The following is a 22,604-nucleotide window of genomic DNA, read 5'->3' as shown; positions in this document are numbered from 1 at the left end:
CCAGAGGTTGTGTTTGGGAAATAGACGTATGAATGCAGCCAGCATTGCTGCAGAGGTTGAAGGGGTGGGGGGGTCAGCCTGTCAGTGCTCAGACCATACGCCGCACACTGCATCAAATTGGTCTGCATGGCTGTCATCCCAGAAGGAAGCCTAAAGATGATGCACAAGAAAGCCTGCAAACAGTTTGCTGAAGACAAGCAGACTAAGGACATGGATTACTGGAACCATGTCCTGTGGTCTGATGAGACCAAGATAAACTGGTGTCTTGCCTACAGTCAAGCATGGTGGTGGGAGTGTCATGGTCTGGGGCTGCATGAGCGCCAACATGTACTGTGACATACTGAAGCAGAGCATGATCCCCTCCCTGCTATTCCAACATGATAACGACCCCAAACACACCTCCAAGACGACCACTGCCTTGCTAAAGAAGCTGAGGGTAAAGGTGATGGACTGGTCAAGACATTTATTTATTTATTTTTTTTATATTTATATATATTGACAGAAAAACACAGAATTGTTGACATTTTTACAGATTTATTAAAAAAGAAAAACTGAAATATCACATGGTCCTAAGTATTCAGACCCTTTGCTCAGTATTTAGAAGCAGCACCCTTTTGAGCTAATACAGCCGTGAGTCTTTTTGGGAAAGATGCAACAAGTTTTTCACACCTGGATTTGGGGATCCTCTGCCATTCCTCCTTGCAGATCCTCTCCAGTTCTGTCAGGTTGGATGGTAAACGTTGGTGGACAGCCATTTTTAGGTCTCTCCAGAGATGCTCAATTGGGTTTTAGTCAGGGCTCTGGCTGGGCCATTCAAGAACAGTCACGGAGTTGTTGTGAAGCCACTCCTTCGTTATTTTAGCTGTGTGCTTAGGGTCATTGTCTTGTTGGAAGGTAAACCTTCGGCCCAGTCTGAGGTCCTGAGCACTCTGGAGAAGGTTTTCGTCCAGGATATCCCTGTACTTGGCTGCATTCATCTTTCCCTCGATTGCAACCAGTCGTCCTGTCCCTGCAGCTGAAAAACACCCCCACAGCATAATGCTGCCACCACCATGCTTCACTGTTGGGACTGTATTGGACAGGTGATGAGCAGTGCCTGGTTTTCTCCACACATACCGCTTAGAATTAAGGCCAAAAAGTTCTATCTTGGTCTCATCAGACCAGAGAATCTTATTTCTCACCATCTTGGAGTTCTTCCATGCGGGCTTTCATGTGTCTTGCACTGAGGAGAGGCTTCCGTCGGGCCACTCTGCCATAAAGCCCCCACTGGTGGAGGGCTGCAGTGATGGTTGACTTTCTACAACTTTCTCCCATCTCCCGACTGCATCTCTGGAGCTCAGCCACAGTGATCTTTGGGTTCTTCTTTACCTCTCTCACCAAGACTCTTCTCCCCCGATAGCTCAGTTTGGCCGGACGGCCAGCTCTAGGAATGGTTCTGGTCGTCCCCAACGTCTTCCATTTAAGGATTATGGAGGCCACTGTGCTCTTAGGAACCTTAAGTGCAGCAGAAATTTTTTTGTAACCTTGGCCAGATCTGTGCCTTGCCACAATTCTGTCTCTGAGCTCTTCAGGCAGTTCCTTTGACCTCATGATTCTCATTTGCTCTGACATGCACTGTGAGCTGTAAGGTCTTATATAGACAGGTGTGTGACTTTCCTAATCAAGTCCAATCAGTATAATCAAACACAGCTGGACTCAAATGAAGGTGTAGAACCATCTCAAGGATGATCAGAAGAAATGGACAGCACCTGAGTTAAATATATGAGTGTCACAACAAAGGGTCTGAATACTTAGGACCATGTGATATTTCAGTTTTTCATTTTTAATAAATCTGCAAAAATGTCAACAATTCTGTGTTTTTCTGTCAATATGGGGTGCTGTGTGTACATTAATGAGGAAAAAAAAATGAACAAATGATTTTAGCAAATGGCTGCAATATAACAAGGAGTGAAACATTTAAGGGGTCTGAATACTTTCCGTACCCACTGTGTGTGTGTGTGTGTGTATATATATATATATATATATATATATATATATATATTTTTTTTTTAAAGAAAAATGTTACGTATATATTAAATATATTTATATATTATATAATTTATATGAATATAAATATGTACACGTAAATACATGTAAATATTTTCAAAATATATGCTGTATGTGTGTGCCTTTATATATACACACACATCATAAATATACACAGTACACACACATATATTATGTAAACAAAAACTTATTTTGGAAGCGATTCATCGTTTGACAGCACTAATATGTATGTATATATGTGTGTGTGTATATATATATATATATATATATATATATATATATATATATATATATATATATATATATATATATATATATACACACACATACATATATATACACACACACACACACACACACACACACACAAACATACATATATGTGATAATGAAATTATATTGCCTTTTACTGAAACGTCTCGAGAATGGTAAAATGTCTTTTAAAAAACCAACATATATGTTGTTGTGCACATAATTCCTTTGGATCACTAGAGGGCGTCCATGAACTAGTTTGTTAGCCTTGCCTCCAGTGTTTACATGGACCATGGTCTCAAAATCTCAAACATTTGTGATCTTATGATTCACAGCACTGACTTCAGTTCTTCAGGCATATAGCCTATAGATGTAAAGGACGAACAGCCCCAATTAAGCATTTTAAAGGCTTAAACTGGCCTTAAAATGAAGATGAATTTTAACGCATAGCATTGAAGGTGAGACAACTTACTCCACCTCACAAAACATTAAAGAACATCGTCAATAACATTAGTAAATAATTTAATGCGTTTAATGATTTGATTTTCAATCTGATGCGAAATAGGTCACGAAAACGAGAACCATGAAGGAGCTGCAGAGGAAGCAACATGTTCTCCACTCGAGCCCAAAGGCGCACAGATGTGCCAGTTGATGCTCTCAGCTGCTAATTTGGCAATGATCTGCACTTGGAGGACAAGTTTTCTGAGCTCGGCCCACGTTCTCCGCCTCCCGTCAGATGGCTCATCCTTGAGTCAACAGCAATTACCATCACTCATCCGCACTGAGGAGACTTTACTGCTAGATTACACATGTCAAACAAGACAACGGGAACCATCCAACCCCAAACAAAGGCAAAGGCTTTATCCTCAGAATAATTACAACGGGGACCCATTAGAGTGGATTATAATTGGGGCCTTGAAAATATTAAATGACCTTTCACATTTACCTGAGGCCGCCGGAGTGGAGGAAACGGCAGCAGTTACCGACAGCATATCAATAATCAGGCCTAATCTTTATTACGACTGGGGACGGAATGGTAATGATGAGCAGAGCCGGGTCTTTAATGGACACCTGGTAAAAAGTAATGACGCTCCGGTTATATTTTAAGGAGGCGGGGGGGCTGGCACACTCGTTTCTCATTAGGTATTAAATAGATTAAGATTTCAAATGTACCATCATCAAAAGTATTATCTAATTACCGAGTTCAGTGAGCGAGGCATAGCGGAGCGCAATATTAGGGGTCCGCCGCATGGGGGGACGGGTGGCCTGATTTATGCACAAATAGATTCCACTTCTATTGCGATGCGGTAATTAGGGATTTGTCAGGAAATCTGACCCTCTTAGGTAGAAATTACTTTGTATAATATGAACGGCGGAGCACGGAGCCTCTTCGACGCACATAATTTCACTTGATTATTTATACATCAAAGGGAATCGGTCATGGATGCAGAATAATATTCAAGGAGGTGGAGGAAGAAAGACGGGGAGCCGCGAGAGGAAGATGGAGAGACGAAAAGGGAGGGGGATGTGAAGATGGGAAATGCGAGAGAAAGAGAAAAGGAGGGAAGAAATTATCCGTATACAAACACTCTCTCATCTAGACAAATGGATAGGGGAGAGGGAGCCAAAATTTTCATAGCGCATTTTCCTCTACTACTACTACTTTCAAACTTTGCATATAGATTGCCATGGCATTTCCAGCTGTCAAATTTAATTTTGCTTTAATTCTTCACGGCCCGTCCGGGGAGGGGCCAGAGAGTGCTGACAGCCTCTTTCCCCTTCGGTCCAGGTGGGAGGCGGGTGGAACCGGGATCAATAATGTGTCCTTATGAGAAATTACACCTAATGCTATTGAGTATGCATTTGAGGCCTCTGTGGGATAACAGGCTAATGAAATGCCATTTCTAGCCATTAGATAATATGCAGCCTCGGCCTCGGCCCAGGCGGGGGAGAGGAGAGGAGTGCGGAGCACCTGACAGGGTTTCGGGAAGATGCATTCAGCGGCCGAGCGCAAGAGATGGATCTGTGATCTAATCTGATGGAGTGATGCGAGCGCCTTCCCACACTTCTTTAGAGCAGGTGGCCCAACTGCCCAACGCAATGCTGTAAAGTATTATATCCTCCTACATCTTTAAGTTGTATTTATGTAGTTAATGAGTATGTATCATAAATAATTGTATATTAGTTCTCAGATTTATGCTATTTTATAACCAACTAAACCACGTGGAATAAATCCCTTTGTGGTGTACGATACATTCGTCTGAATGTTTCATGAGAGTGCGGAGATCGTTTAGACATAATTTGTCACACAGCGGCAGCACAGAGACCTGGAAAGAGATCAAGCCATGTGGAGACATTAAAACTTGAGGCCTTATGAGGAACTCGAGTAATTAGCACAAGAAGGGGAATGATAAATTGATCATTTTTGCTAACTTGCAGATAAAGTCATTCTGAGAACAATAAGTGTGGGGAGGGACATACGGTTAAAATATATTTGATGGATTTGAAGAGTGCCTATGAGGAATTTTAATAGATAAAAGTGTGTTATACTCCACAGATTGCCAAAAAACACTTGGGGTTGTAAGAATGCATTGATCCACCAATGAAAATTTAATGTATCGATTACAGAATCTAAAAATCAATTATAATTACTAGAATAATATCCAATGTACTGTGCATTCAATCATTTTAAGTTCACCCAAATCCCCAGTCTACTTCTGGCGTGGACACATGAGTGGAATGGAGATGAAATGTTAGTATTTTTAATAAAACAATTTTTGCCAATTATCCGTCAAAATGCAAAGACAATCATACGCATGCCAATAGTAAGCTGATTTCTTAGAAAAGTGTCAACATGCCATTGACTCGTGCAGCGTGACTTTTAGTGAAGTTAGTGGGTCAGGAACAACACACTTCAAATTTATGAATATCCATGAAAATAAAAAAAGAATCATACCAAAATATGTGAGCTGAATTATGAACAAGAATAAATCCATCTGAACTATAAACATAGCTATTTTAACTTACACTAATAAGGCCCCCCTGGCTTTTGGTGTGGCCGAAGACTTTATCCACTGTGCACTCCTTTAATGGGTAGATTCGCTGGCAGGCAAACTTATCCCCATTGGTAGGATGTATGGGACTGCACGGTTTGGCCTGGAGCAGGATGTCAGAGAACAGGTAAAACATCTTGGGTTTTGCCTCCGTGCCTTTAGGGGGCACTGTCTTTAACCAGCCTTCCCGAATGTACCACCTCCCTACGATGAGAATAGATAACAGACAAATGGATGAAGGACTTACCTATTGTCTACCTAAAAAGTCAATTTCAAGCAGAGAATAAAAAGCAGCAGGTTTACATGACTTGAGACGGAAAAGAGACAACCAATCTCCCTTCTCAGTGATTGGCAGTTGTATGATGGAAAGTAAATTAGATGCTGACATTTGGATAGATAAGATGAAATTTCATTCCTGCTACTGATTCCTTAATTGCCCCAGTGAACCTTGTGATTGCAGCTCTGGCGATAGCAAGAGCGCGGAGCTCAAAATGGATGCTCTGAGCGACAGACAAGCACTCTATGATTAGCAGAGGGGTCAAGTAGGGGTCAAACCGCTTTTTAAAAATGCCACAGGTTTAATATGAGGCAACAACGAAGACACATTCTGTGATACTCCAGGGCGACATGTGCAGATTGGATTTAATGGTTTCTTTGGCTTCTTTAAATTGGTTACATGCATTTACACGGTCAAGTTCTATCTGGATCATGCAGGATAGTCACGCCTGCCGATTTCGGTTGCACATCCACAATGCTAACAAGTGTACAAACTCAATAACAAGACATCCAGTGCCAAAAACATCAAGTTGTCCACAGGTATAACGGTAAAGAACCCCCGCTTCTGTTTAATGTGAATCTGTATGCCTCAAATACCCGTCACTGGTTTGGACTGACATATCCTAGGAAGGCTTCATCGGCTCAGTTCAAAGAGCAGGAACTTGGAGATCCCCCTCTTCATGTTGAACGCTTTCAACTTTCCCTGTCAAAGAGCACCTCTGCCCAGCTACAAAGGACCTAGTGGTTTGCAGGGTGCTAAAGGTTGCACTACAAAGCGGCCGGGGTCCTCCTGATGTGACCATGCCAAAGACCCAGAGACACATAAAAGCATTTCTCGATTTGAAAGTGATGGAATGGCAAGTCAGATCATTGTTAATTTTGAGAAGGCTTTGTTGGATAGGTTACCCTTTCATGTCAGTTAAAAGGGGATTCAGGTGTTCATCTACAGTATTCAAAGCCCAGGAGCCCTCTTTTTAAAGTTTTGTTCTGATTCAGGTTACTCGATTGTATGAACAATTGTGACTTTAAGGCTGAAAAATATTCTACTATGCAAGCAATACAAGCTTTACAATTACACAATGCTGGATTCATCGCTGCAAGTAGGAGTAATCGGTCTTCTATATTCGTAGTACATTCGCGTCATGTCGGAATAGCCGTAATTATGGGATGTAAAGTCTGAACATACAGAGTACACAAGTTGTAATTTCTATGTTGACATCTGAATCCTTTATCCAAGTCAGAATCATGTAATTATGGTAATTGGTAAATCAGTTGTCTCTTTTAGGCCAACAACTGTTATGGCAGAGCATTACAAATTACCTGAATAATAACACAACTGGATTAATGGCACAGATATTTGAATGTAACTTTATTGCCCCCTTGAGTAGCACACTTTCAACGTATAAGCTGATGATTTTACTGGTTGGTGATTTGTTTCTGGCAGAAATCATCTGCACTTAACTGACCAATTAATATCCTCATATGTAGCGTCATCCAAGGGGCATGGAACGGTCTCATCTTTCTCTCTTTGTCTTTCTATTACGCTCTGTAGGCCAGATAGTTTCGGCTTGGCCCTTGGAAAGCTGTGGTGGCGGCAACGTCCTGCTGAGGACTCCAAGGAAACAGACAGTCTGTCTGCCGTATCAATGTCCCATTGATTCAAGCTTTGCGTCTGAGAATTACACTGCCCTTATCTCCAAGCCGGCCACTTAATATTGTTCAGGGGCTCCGAAGCGTCTCAACTGTCAAGCATCACTTTCGTTAGGGCACATCTGAGGAAACCGAGGGGTTGGGTGAGATAAGCTAGGATGGCCTGGTTCGGTTCGGCCTTCTGAAGTCAGAAAAAGTGCAAGTGGAAGAAAAGAAGCCTTACTGGACAAGAGAAAGGACCTCGGTAGAATTCTAGAGTCCTGGAAAAACAGGATGAGAGGGTTTTTTTTACACTCTTCCTACATCCGGCGCTGTGTGAAATGAGCCCAGTGCTCGTTGGGTATTCATCGCCAGCCTTCCAACCACCTTTGTGCACACACACACTCTCTCTCGCTCCCTTTCTCCCAGCTTCCTTTTTATCTGCCGGCCCACAAGATGAGGAGAGGCGCTAATTGGTCCTGGGGGAGATTGGCAGGCCAAGGCATTCACGACAAGGCCCTCTCTGTCTTTTTCTCTCTCTCCCCCTTCCTTCTCCATCTCCTTCTCTTTTGTTTCACACGTGGGCATTCTCCCTTGGGATAAATAAGAAGGAAGAAAGGACCTCCACTCCACAAGTAGCACAAGAGAAGAAAGATGGAAAGAACTGACTTAAGGCACACTTCCCTTCCATTACCAATTAGCCGTGAGAACTTGTCGATAAATTTAGTTAATTCTCTCGTCGGAGACTGCGATTGTGGCTGGTGAAAACAAAACCTCCCGCTATCGCCTCTATTGATTATGGGCAAACAGCTGGGTCTCTTTTAAACAAGACTACTTTTCCACACTCTTCCACCTGACCTCCTTCATCCGCTTAACTCTCTGGCTCTCCACGGAGCTCTGGGAGATAAAAAGAATGGAAGATCACAGTCTCTAACCTGGAGTCAGGATTCTGGTCTTTCGGCCCTTCAGCTGTTTCTGGACTCTGCGCAGCTGCAGGTGGTTCTCATGGCTGCGAGCGTTGTCCTGGATCTGCTGGGCGACCTCTGAGACGGCTTTCACTGCCTCTGCACCGAAAGGGCACATGGCATAAAACAGCGAAAGGGACTGAATGGACACAACCAAACTCTAAACACAACACTAAAAATTCTTCCTTATGCCAAGCACACAATGAAAGACCGAAGCATTTCACACTGCCTACATTTAAAGACACAGTTTATAAGTTTTCTGTCATTTTGGTAAACACTTCACATGAAGATCACTGTTATGTGCTTGGAGGAAGTGCATTCCACTTCGTAATGCACTTATTGCAGCTCTCAGGTTAGTCGGTACACCTGAAACCAGATTTCAAACCATTTTTTGACGTCAAAAAGTGACGAGCTTCAGTCTTGTGTGTTTGGCATTAGTTTTAGCGTTTGTTCACAGATACATTGAGTAATGAACATGTTCAAATGCATAATTTTTTTGTGTACTAATAGCATTAATCTAACGCAAATCTATGATTTATTGTAAATAACAATATATGCACTTCTTTGTAGAGTGTTAAATCATTACCATAACTGTATAATTTGATAATTCCACAAAAAAGAACACACAGTTCATTACAGTAATATGAACAAGAGTGTAACCTATTTATGCAATTTTGAACTTATTACGAGCGTCAAACAAGTAATACAACAGCGTGACACACTAATAAGTGCACACCCATAGGCGTTCATGCATTATGCAGACTGCATTATTGCATATGATAATAACAGTTTGTTTTTGGCCTCCACACAATGTTTGATTTCACCATCAACCCCCTGGAGAAAGATGAGGGTGCATTAACACATCCAAACACCACTGATTGGGTGAAGACCTTGCCATAGGATGTTGTGCTAGCCATCAAAAGCACAAGGCCTTCATACTTCATCTGAAACTTTTGTATTTCTGTTTGCCTGATAAACACGGTTTCTGTACAAAACAGATTTCTGTGGTTCATTGGTTTATTGGAAGCAAGCTGTGCAACATAAAAGCTTCAAAACGTGATCTAAATAATATAGAGTGAACTCGTTTTCAGAGTTTCAGATGGTACTTTCTTAGTTTGCAACTAAAATTTTTGAGAAAACATTTCGCCAATTACCGTGCCTGGAATTCATTAACTAATGTAGACATCATCAACTCATTAAGAAGAAAAAAGAAACACAAACAAGCAGATGGATACTAATTTTAAACCCAGCTTTGGTCTCATTGACTCTAACAATTCAGACAATGAACAGCGCTCGGGGCGTTTGCCTCATAGTAAAATAATCACAGCCTAATTGAGTCGCTTATCTTTAGAACAATTACAAGCAAAACCAAACAAAGTGACTGTTTAGAGATGACTGGGCCTCTCTCTGTACGTCTCTCAGTCCTTCCCTTTTAAGAAAACCCTCTCTATAATTGTGTTTCAACAGAGCTACGGCTGATGCATTATTAATACCATCTCATTCCACATTCTACGAACACTTTCTCTCTGTCTTTTTATTTTAGACATTCAGTATGTTTAAACAGAACTCGGTCCGAGGAGTTCTCGAGTGTTAACTTTTTTTAATTAACCTTTGACAGTCTTCGCGAACGGGTTGAGGAGATACTTGGCTGTAGGGAAATGCAGAAGTTAGCGCTCCAAAACGTACGCGATTGACGAACGCTGCAATTATGATAATTAAAACAGTGGTGTTTTGCTGCATACGTGAGCATGTGTGATGAGAAAAATAAAAAGAGCAATAAAAGGGGGATGGTGAAATCAACACAAAAAGAAAACTGGGAAACAACAACAAAGCCTCTTGTGAGTTTCACTGCCAGTTTGCTTAATCAGATACAATATAATTTGTCTGGGGTTGTTTTTAAATAATTCCCTTTACAATATGCCTAGGCCGATTGAGGAAACTTTTTCTATTTCTCTCTCTTCCTCTCCAAAAAAAAAAACAAAAAAAGCTAGTGAGCTTAAAAAGCCGCTCTAATGAGAAGAGGAAGAGGCAATGGAGGGGCAAATCTGGATATGTACCTTCATCTTAGAATCAGGGGCTGTTTTAATTTGTAAGCAAAAGCAGCAAGCAACCAATGAGATTTTAATTGATACACATAAATAATTCCTTGTGTACACTGGCTCTTAAGTCGGATTTGCTGTTTATTTGACGATAGAAATGAGTCATTATCGGGGCTTCTGTTGATGCCGGAGATTTTATTTATTTATATTTTGCATGGTTGATATCCTCTGATCTGGTCCCTATTAATTATGTCAAAATCCACATCGAGAATTTAGACTCACGTTAAGCTTTGCCGTACTTTCATCCTCGGCGAGCAAAGCCACCCGGTGACAATAACAACGCGTGAGCGCTACAACAGGGGCCCAGAGTTGTTCTTTGTCACCCTAACAAAGACAAGGGAGGCTGTCTTTTCGGCTGCCAGCTTAAAAACTTTTTTCCCTTTAAGACGCAGGTTTGTTTTGGCACCGTATGAAACGATTTCAGCATTTGCACCTTCTTCAACAGGCCATGGTATCCTCCGCAATGCTTATCTCCGCAAAGCACCTCATCATCACAAACACGTTGAGTGATCTCTTTTTAGGTTGCTCTGTAAGTGACAAACTAGAGTGGAAAGCAAATTTGACAAGCATAACAAGTGTGACTTTGGGTGAATGTGATTCCGCAGCTTGATACAGATCCTGACAATAAACAGATAATAAAAAAAATAAAAAAAATCTAGACAGGCTAAACCCATCAACATTTTTGTCACAGAGCGCTAACAGGATAAGAGAGTGTTTGTCGAATTGCGAGACGGCAGTGCCTCTTACTTGAAAGCTGCTGAAACTCCGGGTTGTCTGGACCGGTGTTCTCTGTCAAGTCCCTCAAAAATGCTTGTACCTAAAAAAGCAACAAATAAACAAAACACGGCACAGGCTTAATGCAACGTTTCTATAAATACACCCTTAAAGCGTAAGAGAAAACCGATCTCGGCGTGTCAGGGTAAGCAGGTCGGACAAGCGCTGTCAACGTAAGACGACTTCACTCGCATTAAGATGCGTTTAAGAAAAAAAAGCTTTTCTTTTTGAGAAGGAATAAAGAGCCATTCAGCCTACAAAATTACACTAATGTGCCATATTTCTGCTTTCTCCGGAACAGATTTTGTGCTATTTAGCGGCACAATGAGGATGAGGAAAGGATTTAAAAATAGAGGCAGAAAAATGAGAAAGTACTTTCTTCTGTCCGGGTCACACAAACAAGTGCACGGGGTCAAACTTTATATTCACCTCTGTTCAGAAAAAAAATTAAATATTGATTATTGTGGTATTCTCCCCTGATGACACAAAAAGGTTATAAATGGCTGGGCAAATCAAGGGCCCAATTAAGGAAATGACCCCTATTGCAAGGTGAGGGCCAAATTGAGAGAGGAGAAAATTTGGTGGTAATTCATTTCATGTTTCAGGGATGGAGATAAAGATAGAGCGAGTCTTAATGCCAGAGATTACAGTTCACTTAAGCAGAACTCCAGCGACTAGAGACATCAAAGGCCTCTTTCAAATGAGAAGGCTCTCAGAAAAAGTTCGACTCTGTGGTATCGTCACAATTGGGAATACGATTCTCTACAGTTTTCTGTACTTTGATTGCAGTGGAACTTGAAAAGTTTTGGAGGGAGCGCATTACCATTACACAGGTGTATGCAGGCAATTAATGTAGCAATCAAATATGCATTACGGCAAAAACCATGAAACTTTATCATATGCATTCATTAAGCGTAATGAAAGCCATTTATTTAATGCTAGAAGCTTGATCAATTGTATTCAAAATAAAAATACAGCCAAAAAAGGAAATTGATATGAGAAAAACAAATAAAATAATAATATGACAGTGGTTACTACCATTTTACTTCTATAATATGATATTAAAATGAAAAAAAGAAATAATAATAATTCTGGCTAATGCAGATAAGCCAATGATTATTTTCATGTAATGCACTGATGTTAATTATATTCTAGAATATATTGTTAAAATAAATAAAAATGAAAATATGAATAAAACACGACTATTATTTATATTCAATTATTTTATTATATTATATTTAAGCATCACTGTTAAAATGTACAATAGGAAAAATTAAATAAATTTTGAATTAATTTCGATACTTGCTATAAATTACATTTAACAGTGATATTAAACTATTTGCTTTAAAAAAAAATCACTTTAAGTGAATGATATAACGTCAAAATAAGTAAAAATACAAATAAAACACTAGACACAATTATTATATTATAACATTTATTTTAAGAGACTGCTAGAATCTATATCTATAATTATCTAGCGGCTAGATAATTCAAAGACAATGTTAAAAAATAATAATAATAGTAGAAATTAAAAATCCAATATTGGCCATTACATATCTATGGATGATACAATAAAAAGTAAATAACTTATATATATCATGCATCCCTGTATTTAACAATAATAATAACAATAATAATAATGGCAAGACTATATCTTCTCTCTATATGAAAAATGGGTGTACCAGTTAACATTATCCAATGGCCCATGTGGTCTAGGTGATGTCACTGAAAAAGGTAAGTAATTACTACAGTAATTTGATACAGTACTACTTCAGCCAAAAATGCTTCACAATAAGACTGATTTTGACTTCAAAAATACATTTCAGTGCTCACAAAACATTCTCAGCAATTCTGGCACCAAATTCCACGACACGTCCACCATTTCAGATGTTGTCAGATAAACTGGGGCATCTTTAGTCTGTCTTAAACGTCCTCTCAACTGCACCATGGCATCTTTCTTTGGTGACTCCCCCGCGGGCTGAAAAGTTAAGCTCGAATATTCCCGTTCCCCGAGAGCCGTGCTAAGCGGCGTAGCAGAGGCCTTTCTAATTGGAGGAGTGTGAAGTGAAGATCGTTGCAGCCGTAGTCTCTTTTTCCCTGCGGCCATGTCGAAATTATGTAAACAGTGGTGGCAGCCGCCAAGACACCCATGTCACCCATCACCTGTGACAACCACAGAGGGGGGGTAGAGGAGCACATCCTTTAAACTCCACTTCTGACGAGAGATTTTAAAAGGTTGAGACTACAAGGCCAAACAGAGAGAGAGAGAGAAGGAAACGTCTGACTCCTCCTTTTCGGCCCTCCCTCCCTCTCAGGAGTTTAGAGGTGATTTGATAAACAGTTTCAGGCAAAACAGTCAGTTAGAGTACAGGATGTGTATTTATTCACAGCAGGGCTTGTGGGATATCCTGCAAAGCTTCTCATATTAAAAGCTGAAGCTGAAAAATCCCGGCATGTGCATGCTCATTTATTCAATCATTATTTATGATAATTTTGCCATATGCAAGCGTTAGATGTCCTCATCTGATTACATTTTAGATCCCTGTTCTTATGAAATATATTAAAGATTTAAAGATCTAATATTTAACAAAATCCATTGCAAAGAAAATCTGATAAACTCATGTCTGATAAAAAAAAAAAGAATTTATTTGAGTTTGTATGTAGTTTGTTCAAATATAAATTAAATTTAAAAATTAAAAAAGGGCTGCTGACTGACTGAACATGATCCAATACTTAGCAAGGATGCACCAGTATTAAAATGTTGATATCGATAAGCTGAAAATAATAATGAATTAATTAATTAATTAATAAATAAATAAATGAATATTATTGATTTATGTATATATATACACATATACATACATACATACACATTCATGGCCAAAAATATCGGCACCCTTGGTAAATATGATCAAAGAAGGCTGTGAAAATTTATCTGCATTGTTAATCCTTTTGATATTTTATTAAAAAAATAAATAAAAAAAATTTAACCTTTCATTGGATAATAAGAATTTAAAATAGGGGGAAATATCATTATGAAATAAATGTTTTTCTCAAATACACATTGGACACAATTATTGGCACCCCTAGAAATTCCTATGAGTAAAATATCTCTGAAGTATATTCCCATTCATATTCACAATTTTGAGCACTCCAGGGTGATTATGAACATGAAATTATCCAGCCATGGCTTCCTGTTTCACAGAAATATAAATAGGAGGGAAAACAAAGCCCAAATTCTCTTAATCATCTGTCACAATGAGAAAAACCAAAGAATATATTTCTGATGAGTAGCAAAAGATGATTGAGCTTCACAAATTAGTGAAGTGGCTTTAAGAAAAGAGCTAGAGCAGTGGAAATTCCCATTTCCACCATCAGGGCAATAATTAAGAATTTCCAATCAACATAAAATGTTACGAAACTGCCTGGAAGAGGACGTGTGTCTATATCGTCCTAATGCACGGTGAGAAGGAGAGTTTGAGTGGCTAAAGACTCTCCAAGGACCACAGCTGGAGAACTGCAGAAAATAGTTGCGTCTCGGGGTCAGAAAACCTTAAAAAAAAAAAAATTGTCAAACAGCACCCACATGTTGTTTGGAAGGGTTTCAAGAAGATTTCTCCTAGCTCATCCAAACACAATCTCCAGCATATTCAGTTATCAGACACGACTGGAACTTCAAATGGGACTGGCTTCTATGGTCAGATGAAACAAAAAAATGAGCTTTTTAGCAGCAAACACTCAAGATGGGTTTGGTGAACACAGGGATAAAAAGTACCCCATGTGTACAATGAAATATACTGCTGTATTTTTGATGTTGTGGGCCTATATTTCTGCTGGAGGTCCTGGACATCTTGTTTAGACACATGGCATCACTGATTCTATCAAATACCAACAGATAAAAAAAATCAATAAGTGACTGACTCTGTTAGAAATCTTATAATGGGCCATGTTTGGATCTTCCAACCGTACAATAATCCAAACACAATCCTCAAAAACAAAAATGGGCACAAAACCAAGCTTCTACTGTGGCCATTCCAGTCCTCTGTCCTGAACCCTATAGAAAATGAGTGGGTGAACTGAAGAGTAGAAGCATCAACATGGAGCTGGGAATCTAAAGGGTCTGGAATGATTCTGGAATCGCTCATACTCATTTTTTTGTTTCATCTGACCATAGAAGCCAGTCCCATTTGAAGTTCCAGTCGTGTCTGATAACTGAATATGCCGGAGGTTGTGTTTTGAATGGTCTCTGATCTCTTGTCAGGTGTTTAGCGCTGTTAAACTGGCAAATGGAGGTTTCAAAAAGTATTGAATAAAAGGGTGCCTTTAATTGAGGCCAATGTGTATTAGAGAAAAACGTTTATTTCATAATGATATTTCCCCCCATTTTAAATTCTTATTATCCAATGAAAGGTTAGATTTTTGTGAATTTTTTTAATAAAAGATCAAAAGAATTAACAATGCAGATTAATTTTCACAGCCTTCTTTGATCATATTTACCAAGGGTGCCGATATTTTTGGCCATGACTGTGTGTATATATATATTATATATATACACAGTATATATAAAAAATGGCTGTTAACTGACAAATTGATGATATTAATATTTTCAAATCTGTATGACATTTTTTTCTTTTGTGACTTTCACTGTATGAACAAAGAAAGAAAAAAAATACTAAGACATTTCTAAAATTATCTTCCTCTATGTTCCACAGAAGAAAGACAGTCGTGCAGGTTTAAAACAACATAAGGGTGAGTAAACGATGACTGAATTTTTATTTGGGGGTGAAATATGGCTTTAAATAAATGTTACAAACGCAGCTAATATCGGCTGATAATACACCACTATTACCTGGCTGAAAGTAACATGAAACCCGAAAAGCCATGGAAAAGAGATAATGCACAGTCCATCACTGCTGAGGAGGAGATGTCAAATGCTCTGTCACCACCTAAAAGTACTTCTGCCAAATGGGTGCTCCCTTAATCTATTGGTTCAGGGGGGCACGATGACCTTGGACTTCATTGACAACTGCCATTGATTTCTGTCTGTGAGTGTTTCGCTCTTCGTTCTCCCTGCTCCTTCTATCAGGTCAGGACCTAAACGCATCGTTTAAAGCAGACATATGGGTGCCAGGGCAAAATGCTCCCAGCAATCACTTGGGAGGAAATGAGACTGTTTCATGTATGAGGACATTACAAGTTGAACTTCGGCAGAGAGGGCTGTGCATATGAGCGCATAACACCAGATATGAATCCATACTACATCATACATCATCTCTAGACTTTCCTTTATGTGACCCTGGAACACAAAACCATTAAGGGTCATTTTTTTGAAGCTTTCCAACGATGTATTGTTTGTTAGGATAGGACAATATTTGACTGAGATACAACTATTTGAAAATCTGGAAAATATTGAGAAAATCGCCTTTAAAGTTATCCAAATTAAGTTCCAAGTAATGCATATTACTAATCAAAAATTAAGTTTTGTTATATTTACGGTAGGAAATTTACAAAATATCTGATGATAATGATAATAATAATGTCTTGGCAAAAATAGAAATATTAAATTAAATTAGATAAATGTAAAGATAATATAATTTCTTGATCAAATCTTCAGAAAAAAAAAAAAAACCTTCTCTACGGCCTACAAACAGCCTAAATGAAACCTAACTAAACAGGCTTTCTGAACATGGGAAAAACTAGAGCAGTAGCGTATTACTCATTAGAAATGAAAGAAAAGAGCAAACCAAACAAGCCCCAATTAAGCCTCCTTCTATTAAAAGGCACTTAAAAAGAGAAATAATCTCACTTCTTTTTCTTCTTGTCTCATCTTGTAGTAACAAATACATTACAGGCATTATCAGCCACGAATGCCCTTATTAGAGGCGTAGGGGGGGAAAGAAATCTAATTAAAGCAGCAGAGTAACAAAAAAGGGAACGGCCTAATGAGCATTATTAAAGCACATTCCAAATAATGTAAACGGAACTCGCTCGTTTAGCTGCCCTGTCCCACTCATTAGTGTGCAAAGCAAAGAGAAGATAACGAGACAATAACGTAATCTGAACCGTATTTATAACAGTTCAGATATTCTAATGAAGAGGAGCGCTAGAAAGCGTCGCTGGCCTAGTTACCGGTGCGGACGCCTTGCCGCGCTAATTCCTTTGTAATATGCAGATGAAACGAGCTTCACGTTTTCATTCTCTTCCTCCGGCCCCCCCGCCGCAGCAGATACGTCAGGTCAGCCGGTAGTTACGCGTACATGTCAGCAAAGAGAGGAGAGGGAGGAAATATCTGTCTAATTATTTGTCGTTATATACATGCATTAAGGATTCAAATTCCTAATTAAGAGACAACAGCCACTGTCAGGCTCCTGCATGGGTTATTGAACACGGTGTTGGCTGTTGCATAATTACTGCTCTTTAATGGCTGCAGACGTATGAGCACATCGCCTCTGAAGCCCCCAAGATGTCGCCAACTTCTGCAAATAAATTATAGCACAAATGATAACAAAATGCATTTTGTGTTCACAGTACAATGGGATTGGATGAACACTGTGGCTTTTCCTGAGGTGCGATGAAAGTCACGTGACTTAGGTTTTTGATTGCATTTGGGTTTCATGCAAAAATGAAAATTCTGTCATCACGTTGTTTCAAATATGTATAACATTTTTTCCATTTTGATAATTTTTTGAACAACTGTTTTTGTCTATATCATGAACGTTCATGGGGTCAAAAAACAACACTGGAGCCCACTGACTTTCATCACATATGCTGTTGATTATTGAGTATGTTTTACATGAAAATAATTCAGTGTGTTACTTGGAATAAAATAAAATAAACTATTTTTAGTAAGTGTGCACACATGGAAACAAATCTCTGCGGCTTACAGAAAGAAAATATTATTTCAGTTTTTCTACTTTGAAATTTCCCATTTAATTCAATGTGTTATTTGCTGTTTGTTATAATAAAAAAAATAAAATAAAATAAAACTAAATAAAATAATCTGGATCTACTATCATAAGCAAAACAACAAAGAATTTGCTCTGTTTTTAGTTTGCACACAAAAACAAAACAAAATTACTTCAAAATTTCACGCTTAATTTAGTGCGTTACTTGCCATTTTTATTGTAATTGTCAAATTTACTTGCGATTTCTGGGTGAAAACTGTTTCTACACCATTTTTTTTTTCAGTGTACATGAAAAAAAATGATTTTTTTCAAAATATCTTCTTACAGGTAAGGAACAACATGAGGATGACCAAATAATGATGTGATTTTCATTTCTGCATAAACAATCCCTTTAAAAGTCCTCTATCAATCATAATACTAAGTTACAGCATTCTTGAAATAGTAACCCACAAACAAGTCATCTTGATTGGATCCAAAGCAAATGTAATCATTTCCAGTACATTAAAACTGCTAATTGGACTCCAATAAATTTCCCTCTGAACTGATATGTGCTCAGAAAACATGCTATGCACACAAACAATGATCTTAATAAACAAAATAACAAGCTTAGATGTATATACCACCAAAGCCGAGTATGACAAGCAGTTAGAGAAAAGTTTTACGAGTTTTCACCGCACTTTGACTGTTCCCAAGTGCCTGAACCTAATTAACAAAAGACAAGACATAAAGTAGATTGTCTGATAGCTTCCAAGAATTTCAATAAGTCTTTTCTGCTTGAGAACCGAGCATTGTAGAAGGCAATCACTACCTGAGGTCAACATATCAAGGACGACGAGATGAGGGTAATGTTATATTTAGGGGATCAATACCAGTTCTGAGAGTAAATATATTAAATAAAAAGCGCTTTTACAAGACTGAAGAATCCTGTAGTGCTCGTCCTAGTCCTTCAAGTCTCCAGCTGAATCGAAACAAGTGAGCTTTAGCATTACCCATTTGAACAGATCAAAGAAGAGAGGAGGTGAGTTCACCCGAGGTCTTGTCTTAAGACTAAACCATAGATATGGAGGATGTGACCTCTCAACTTCCATGTAAAAGCGACGTCTCAATAGCACAGAAACCACGATTAGGAGGACAGCGCTACAAAGCTGCTTTTAAATGAGTTCAATCAACACCTTTGCAAACAAACACAAACGGCGAGAAAACCTTCTGAACTCCTCATTATGTTATGTTTGAAGCACCGATTGAATTGAACCCATCTGCTGTGTAAGCACAGGCCCATATAACAGCCCTGACACTATCGGCTACATAATGGCTCGGCTCCATTAACACGAGTCCTCCTCCGCTTTTTGAGGCTCTCTGCATGTAAAAGAGACGCGGCCATGACCTTCTGACCCGCTCCGAGCGACGAGTTCCATCACAAAGCGAAGGATTAACCTCTTATATGGCACTTCTCTATGTCGATGTTGAGAACGTACAAATCCATTATAGAGCTGTACAAGTGTGTTAAAAAACACGCCGTTTTAATACTATAAGGTTTAAACCACCTAGAACTAATACTAGACAATCAAATTCATGGTCGGGTATATGGACAGGAAGATTTCATATAATCCAAATACAAACTGGGCTTTCCTTTTGAAATGTAATCAGTTACAGTGTAATTTACAATACTTCTTTACAGTATGATGCATCTACGAATTATAAACACCTTTTAATTCCAATTTATTTTTTTGTATTTAGTCTGAATATGAATTAAGAAAGCAAACAGGATGCAGAATTGCAATGCAGGAAGTAGAATTAAAATGAACTGAAATTCAAATAACAGTCATTTTAAATAGAAAATCAAAGTGTCAAATAAAGTTTTGAATATAGTGTAAAAAACAAACAAAAAAAACTTTACTGCAAAAAAAACTCTAATTGCCTGTCTATCTGTCTATTGCAAATAGATAGAACGATAGATAGACAGATAGAATGATGGACAGACAGACAGACAGAATGAAAGATACAACTATAGACTAATAGAACGATAGACAGACAGATAGAATGACCAACAGAATGATAGATAGAACGATATATAGAATGATGCAAGACAGATAGAATGACAGATAAAATAGACAAAACAGAACAGAGAAAAGATCAGCAAGAAAGATCAACAGAACAATGGATAGACAAAGATGGATAGGCTGAACGATACATAGAGCAAAAACAGATAGAAGGAAAGACAGAATTACAGAATACTAGACTAGACATCACTAAAAGTGATAGAACAGACAGACAGAAAAAAGACAGAATGATGGATAGACCGATAAAATTATAAACAGAACAATAGATAGAATGATGGATAGACAGAATAATAGATAGAGAGAATTATATAATGATAGAACTATAGACAGATAGAATGATACATAAAAAAGACAGACAGAATGAAAGATAGAATGAAAGAACGTGGATATAATGATGGATATAAATAGAAAGAATGATAGAACGGTGATGATAGGTAGGCCGATAGAACAAAACAGACGGATAGAAGGATAGAGAGAATGATGGACTGGTAAATAGAATGATACACAGAATGAAAGACAGAGAGAATTAAAGATAGAATGACAGAATGCTAGACAGAACAATGGATAGAACTATAGATAGAATGACAATGATGAATAGAAAGAAGAATGATGGTTAGACATAACTCTGGATAGACTGACAGAACGACAGATAGAACGATAGACAGACAGACAGATAGATAGAACGATAGACAGACAGACATATAGATAGACAGATAGATAGAACGATAGACAGAACGATAGACAGACAGATAGAAAGACAGACAGACAGATAGAACGATAGACAAATAGATAGAATGATAGACAGATAGATAGAACGATAGACAGACAGATAGAATGATAGACGGATAGATAGAACGATAGACAGACAGATAGAACGACAGACGGATAGATAGAACGATAGATAGACAGATGAAAAGCTATTTTTATACGGTCACTTTCAATTCACTTTTACCATTTAAAATAACTAGTTTTAATGTTTTATTTTACATTCATTGAGACAAAATTTCTAGAATTTTAATAATGCCCATAACACAGAAATAATTATCTGCTTATTGACTTCATTCATCTGTCTGACGCTAGACAAATTGACCAAAATATCCATCTGTAGTCAGGAAGACCACAGGGAGTAGAAGAGTTGAGAGGAGAGGGACACAACGTGAATTTCTTCTCGGCAGCTGCAGTAAATGGCGTTTAATAATAGGAATGATTTTATCCTCCCTCCCAACAGTCCTGCTCCACGTCTTAAGTAGCCACCATGATCCACACACAGCCAGCCTCGCCATCCATCATCCTCCAGCCCAATAAGTGACAACAATTTCCTCCCGAGTCCCCGTTAAGAGGCGGTACTCCTGATTATCTGCACTCTCCGAGAATGGAGCTCTTCTGCCGTGCCACTTAGGATCATCATACAATTACGCGCCCCCCGTGCGTCCTCGCTTTCCGAGAGCGGAGAGGCAGAATCGATGGGGGGACAATAGGAAACACAGTGATCAGGGCCTGAGAGGATGAGATCAGATCAAGGGCGTCTTTGAACATGCTGATTGAGATGTCAGCGCTCGGCAGTTTCGAGGGAAATTAGAGGATATCTCTGTGATAACTGGGTGGAGAAAATTCAGGGTGCGACACAAAGTCCTATGGTTTTCCGGCGGGACAAAAACAGTGAGAAAATACCTTATATTCGTTCAAAAGGCATCTTTTGAATCCGGTGTTAAGTGATCTTAAAACAAGTGGTCAGTGCTCAAAACAGGTATAAATGGAGTACAAAATGTTATGTGGTCAAATCACACACATCACATTTAAAAAGCAGAGTGAATGTGACTACACTGCATAAAAATAATGCATTCTAGAGGAATGACTCATCCACTGCACTACTTTGCCGGTTTCATTTGCTTTCAAAAGAAAACAACTAGCGGTCCAAAAAAATCTGAAAAAGTGTAAAAATACTGTACACTACTGTTTAAATGTTTGGGGTCTTTAAGATTTTTAAAAATGTTTTGAAAGAAGTCACTTATGGTCACCAAGGCTGCATTTATTTGATCAAAAATTCAGTAAAATCAGTAATATTGTGAAATATTACAATTTAAAACAACTGTTTCCTATTTAAATATTTTTAAATGTTATTTATTCCTGTGAGGTCAAAGCTGAATTTTCAGCAGCCATTAATCTGGAAATCATTCTAATATGCTGATTTTGTGCACATCGCTTATCGATGTTAAAACCAGCTGTGCTGCTTAATATTTTTGTGGAAACGGTGATAAAAAATTTCAGCATTCTTTGACAAATAGAAATTTCAAAACAACAACCTTATACGAAAAATAAAAATATTTTGTGACATTATAAATGTCTTTACTGTTAGTTTTGATCAAGTTAGCACATCCATGCTGAATTATAATATTCATTAAAAATAATAATAATTAAAAAAAATGAACGCACACTACTCAATAATAGTCTACTTGAGAGCAACAATGTGCCAGCTCTTCCCTTTTAACTTTTTGTTCAAAATTAACATGACTTTATGCATTTAATTTTAAAGGGATAGTTCACC

General features: G+C 38.4%; 1 protein-coding gene across 1 annotated transcript in view; it reads right to left on the bottom strand.

The window, feature by feature from the left end:
• Positions 1 to 22,604, bottom strand: part of arhgef39 (Rho guanine nucleotide exchange factor (GEF) 39) — a 46,151-nt gene that overhangs the window by 7,940 nt on the left and 15,607 nt on the right. Inside the window, 3 exon segments of the mRNA XM_058774092.1 lie at positions 5,326 to 5,555; positions 8,192 to 8,320; positions 11,068 to 11,130. Coding sequence (XP_058630075.1) covers positions 5,326 to 5,555; positions 8,192 to 8,320; positions 11,068 to 11,130 — 422 coding nt within the window.

The sequence above is a fragment of the Onychostoma macrolepis genome, chromosome 04 (genome assembly GCF_012432095.1).
Source record: "Onychostoma macrolepis isolate SWU-2019 chromosome 04, ASM1243209v1, whole genome shotgun sequence".
NCBI lineage: Eukaryota > Metazoa > Chordata > Actinopteri > Cypriniformes > Cyprinidae > Onychostoma > Onychostoma macrolepis.
This window is presented reverse-complemented; position numbering and strand designations above follow the sequence as displayed.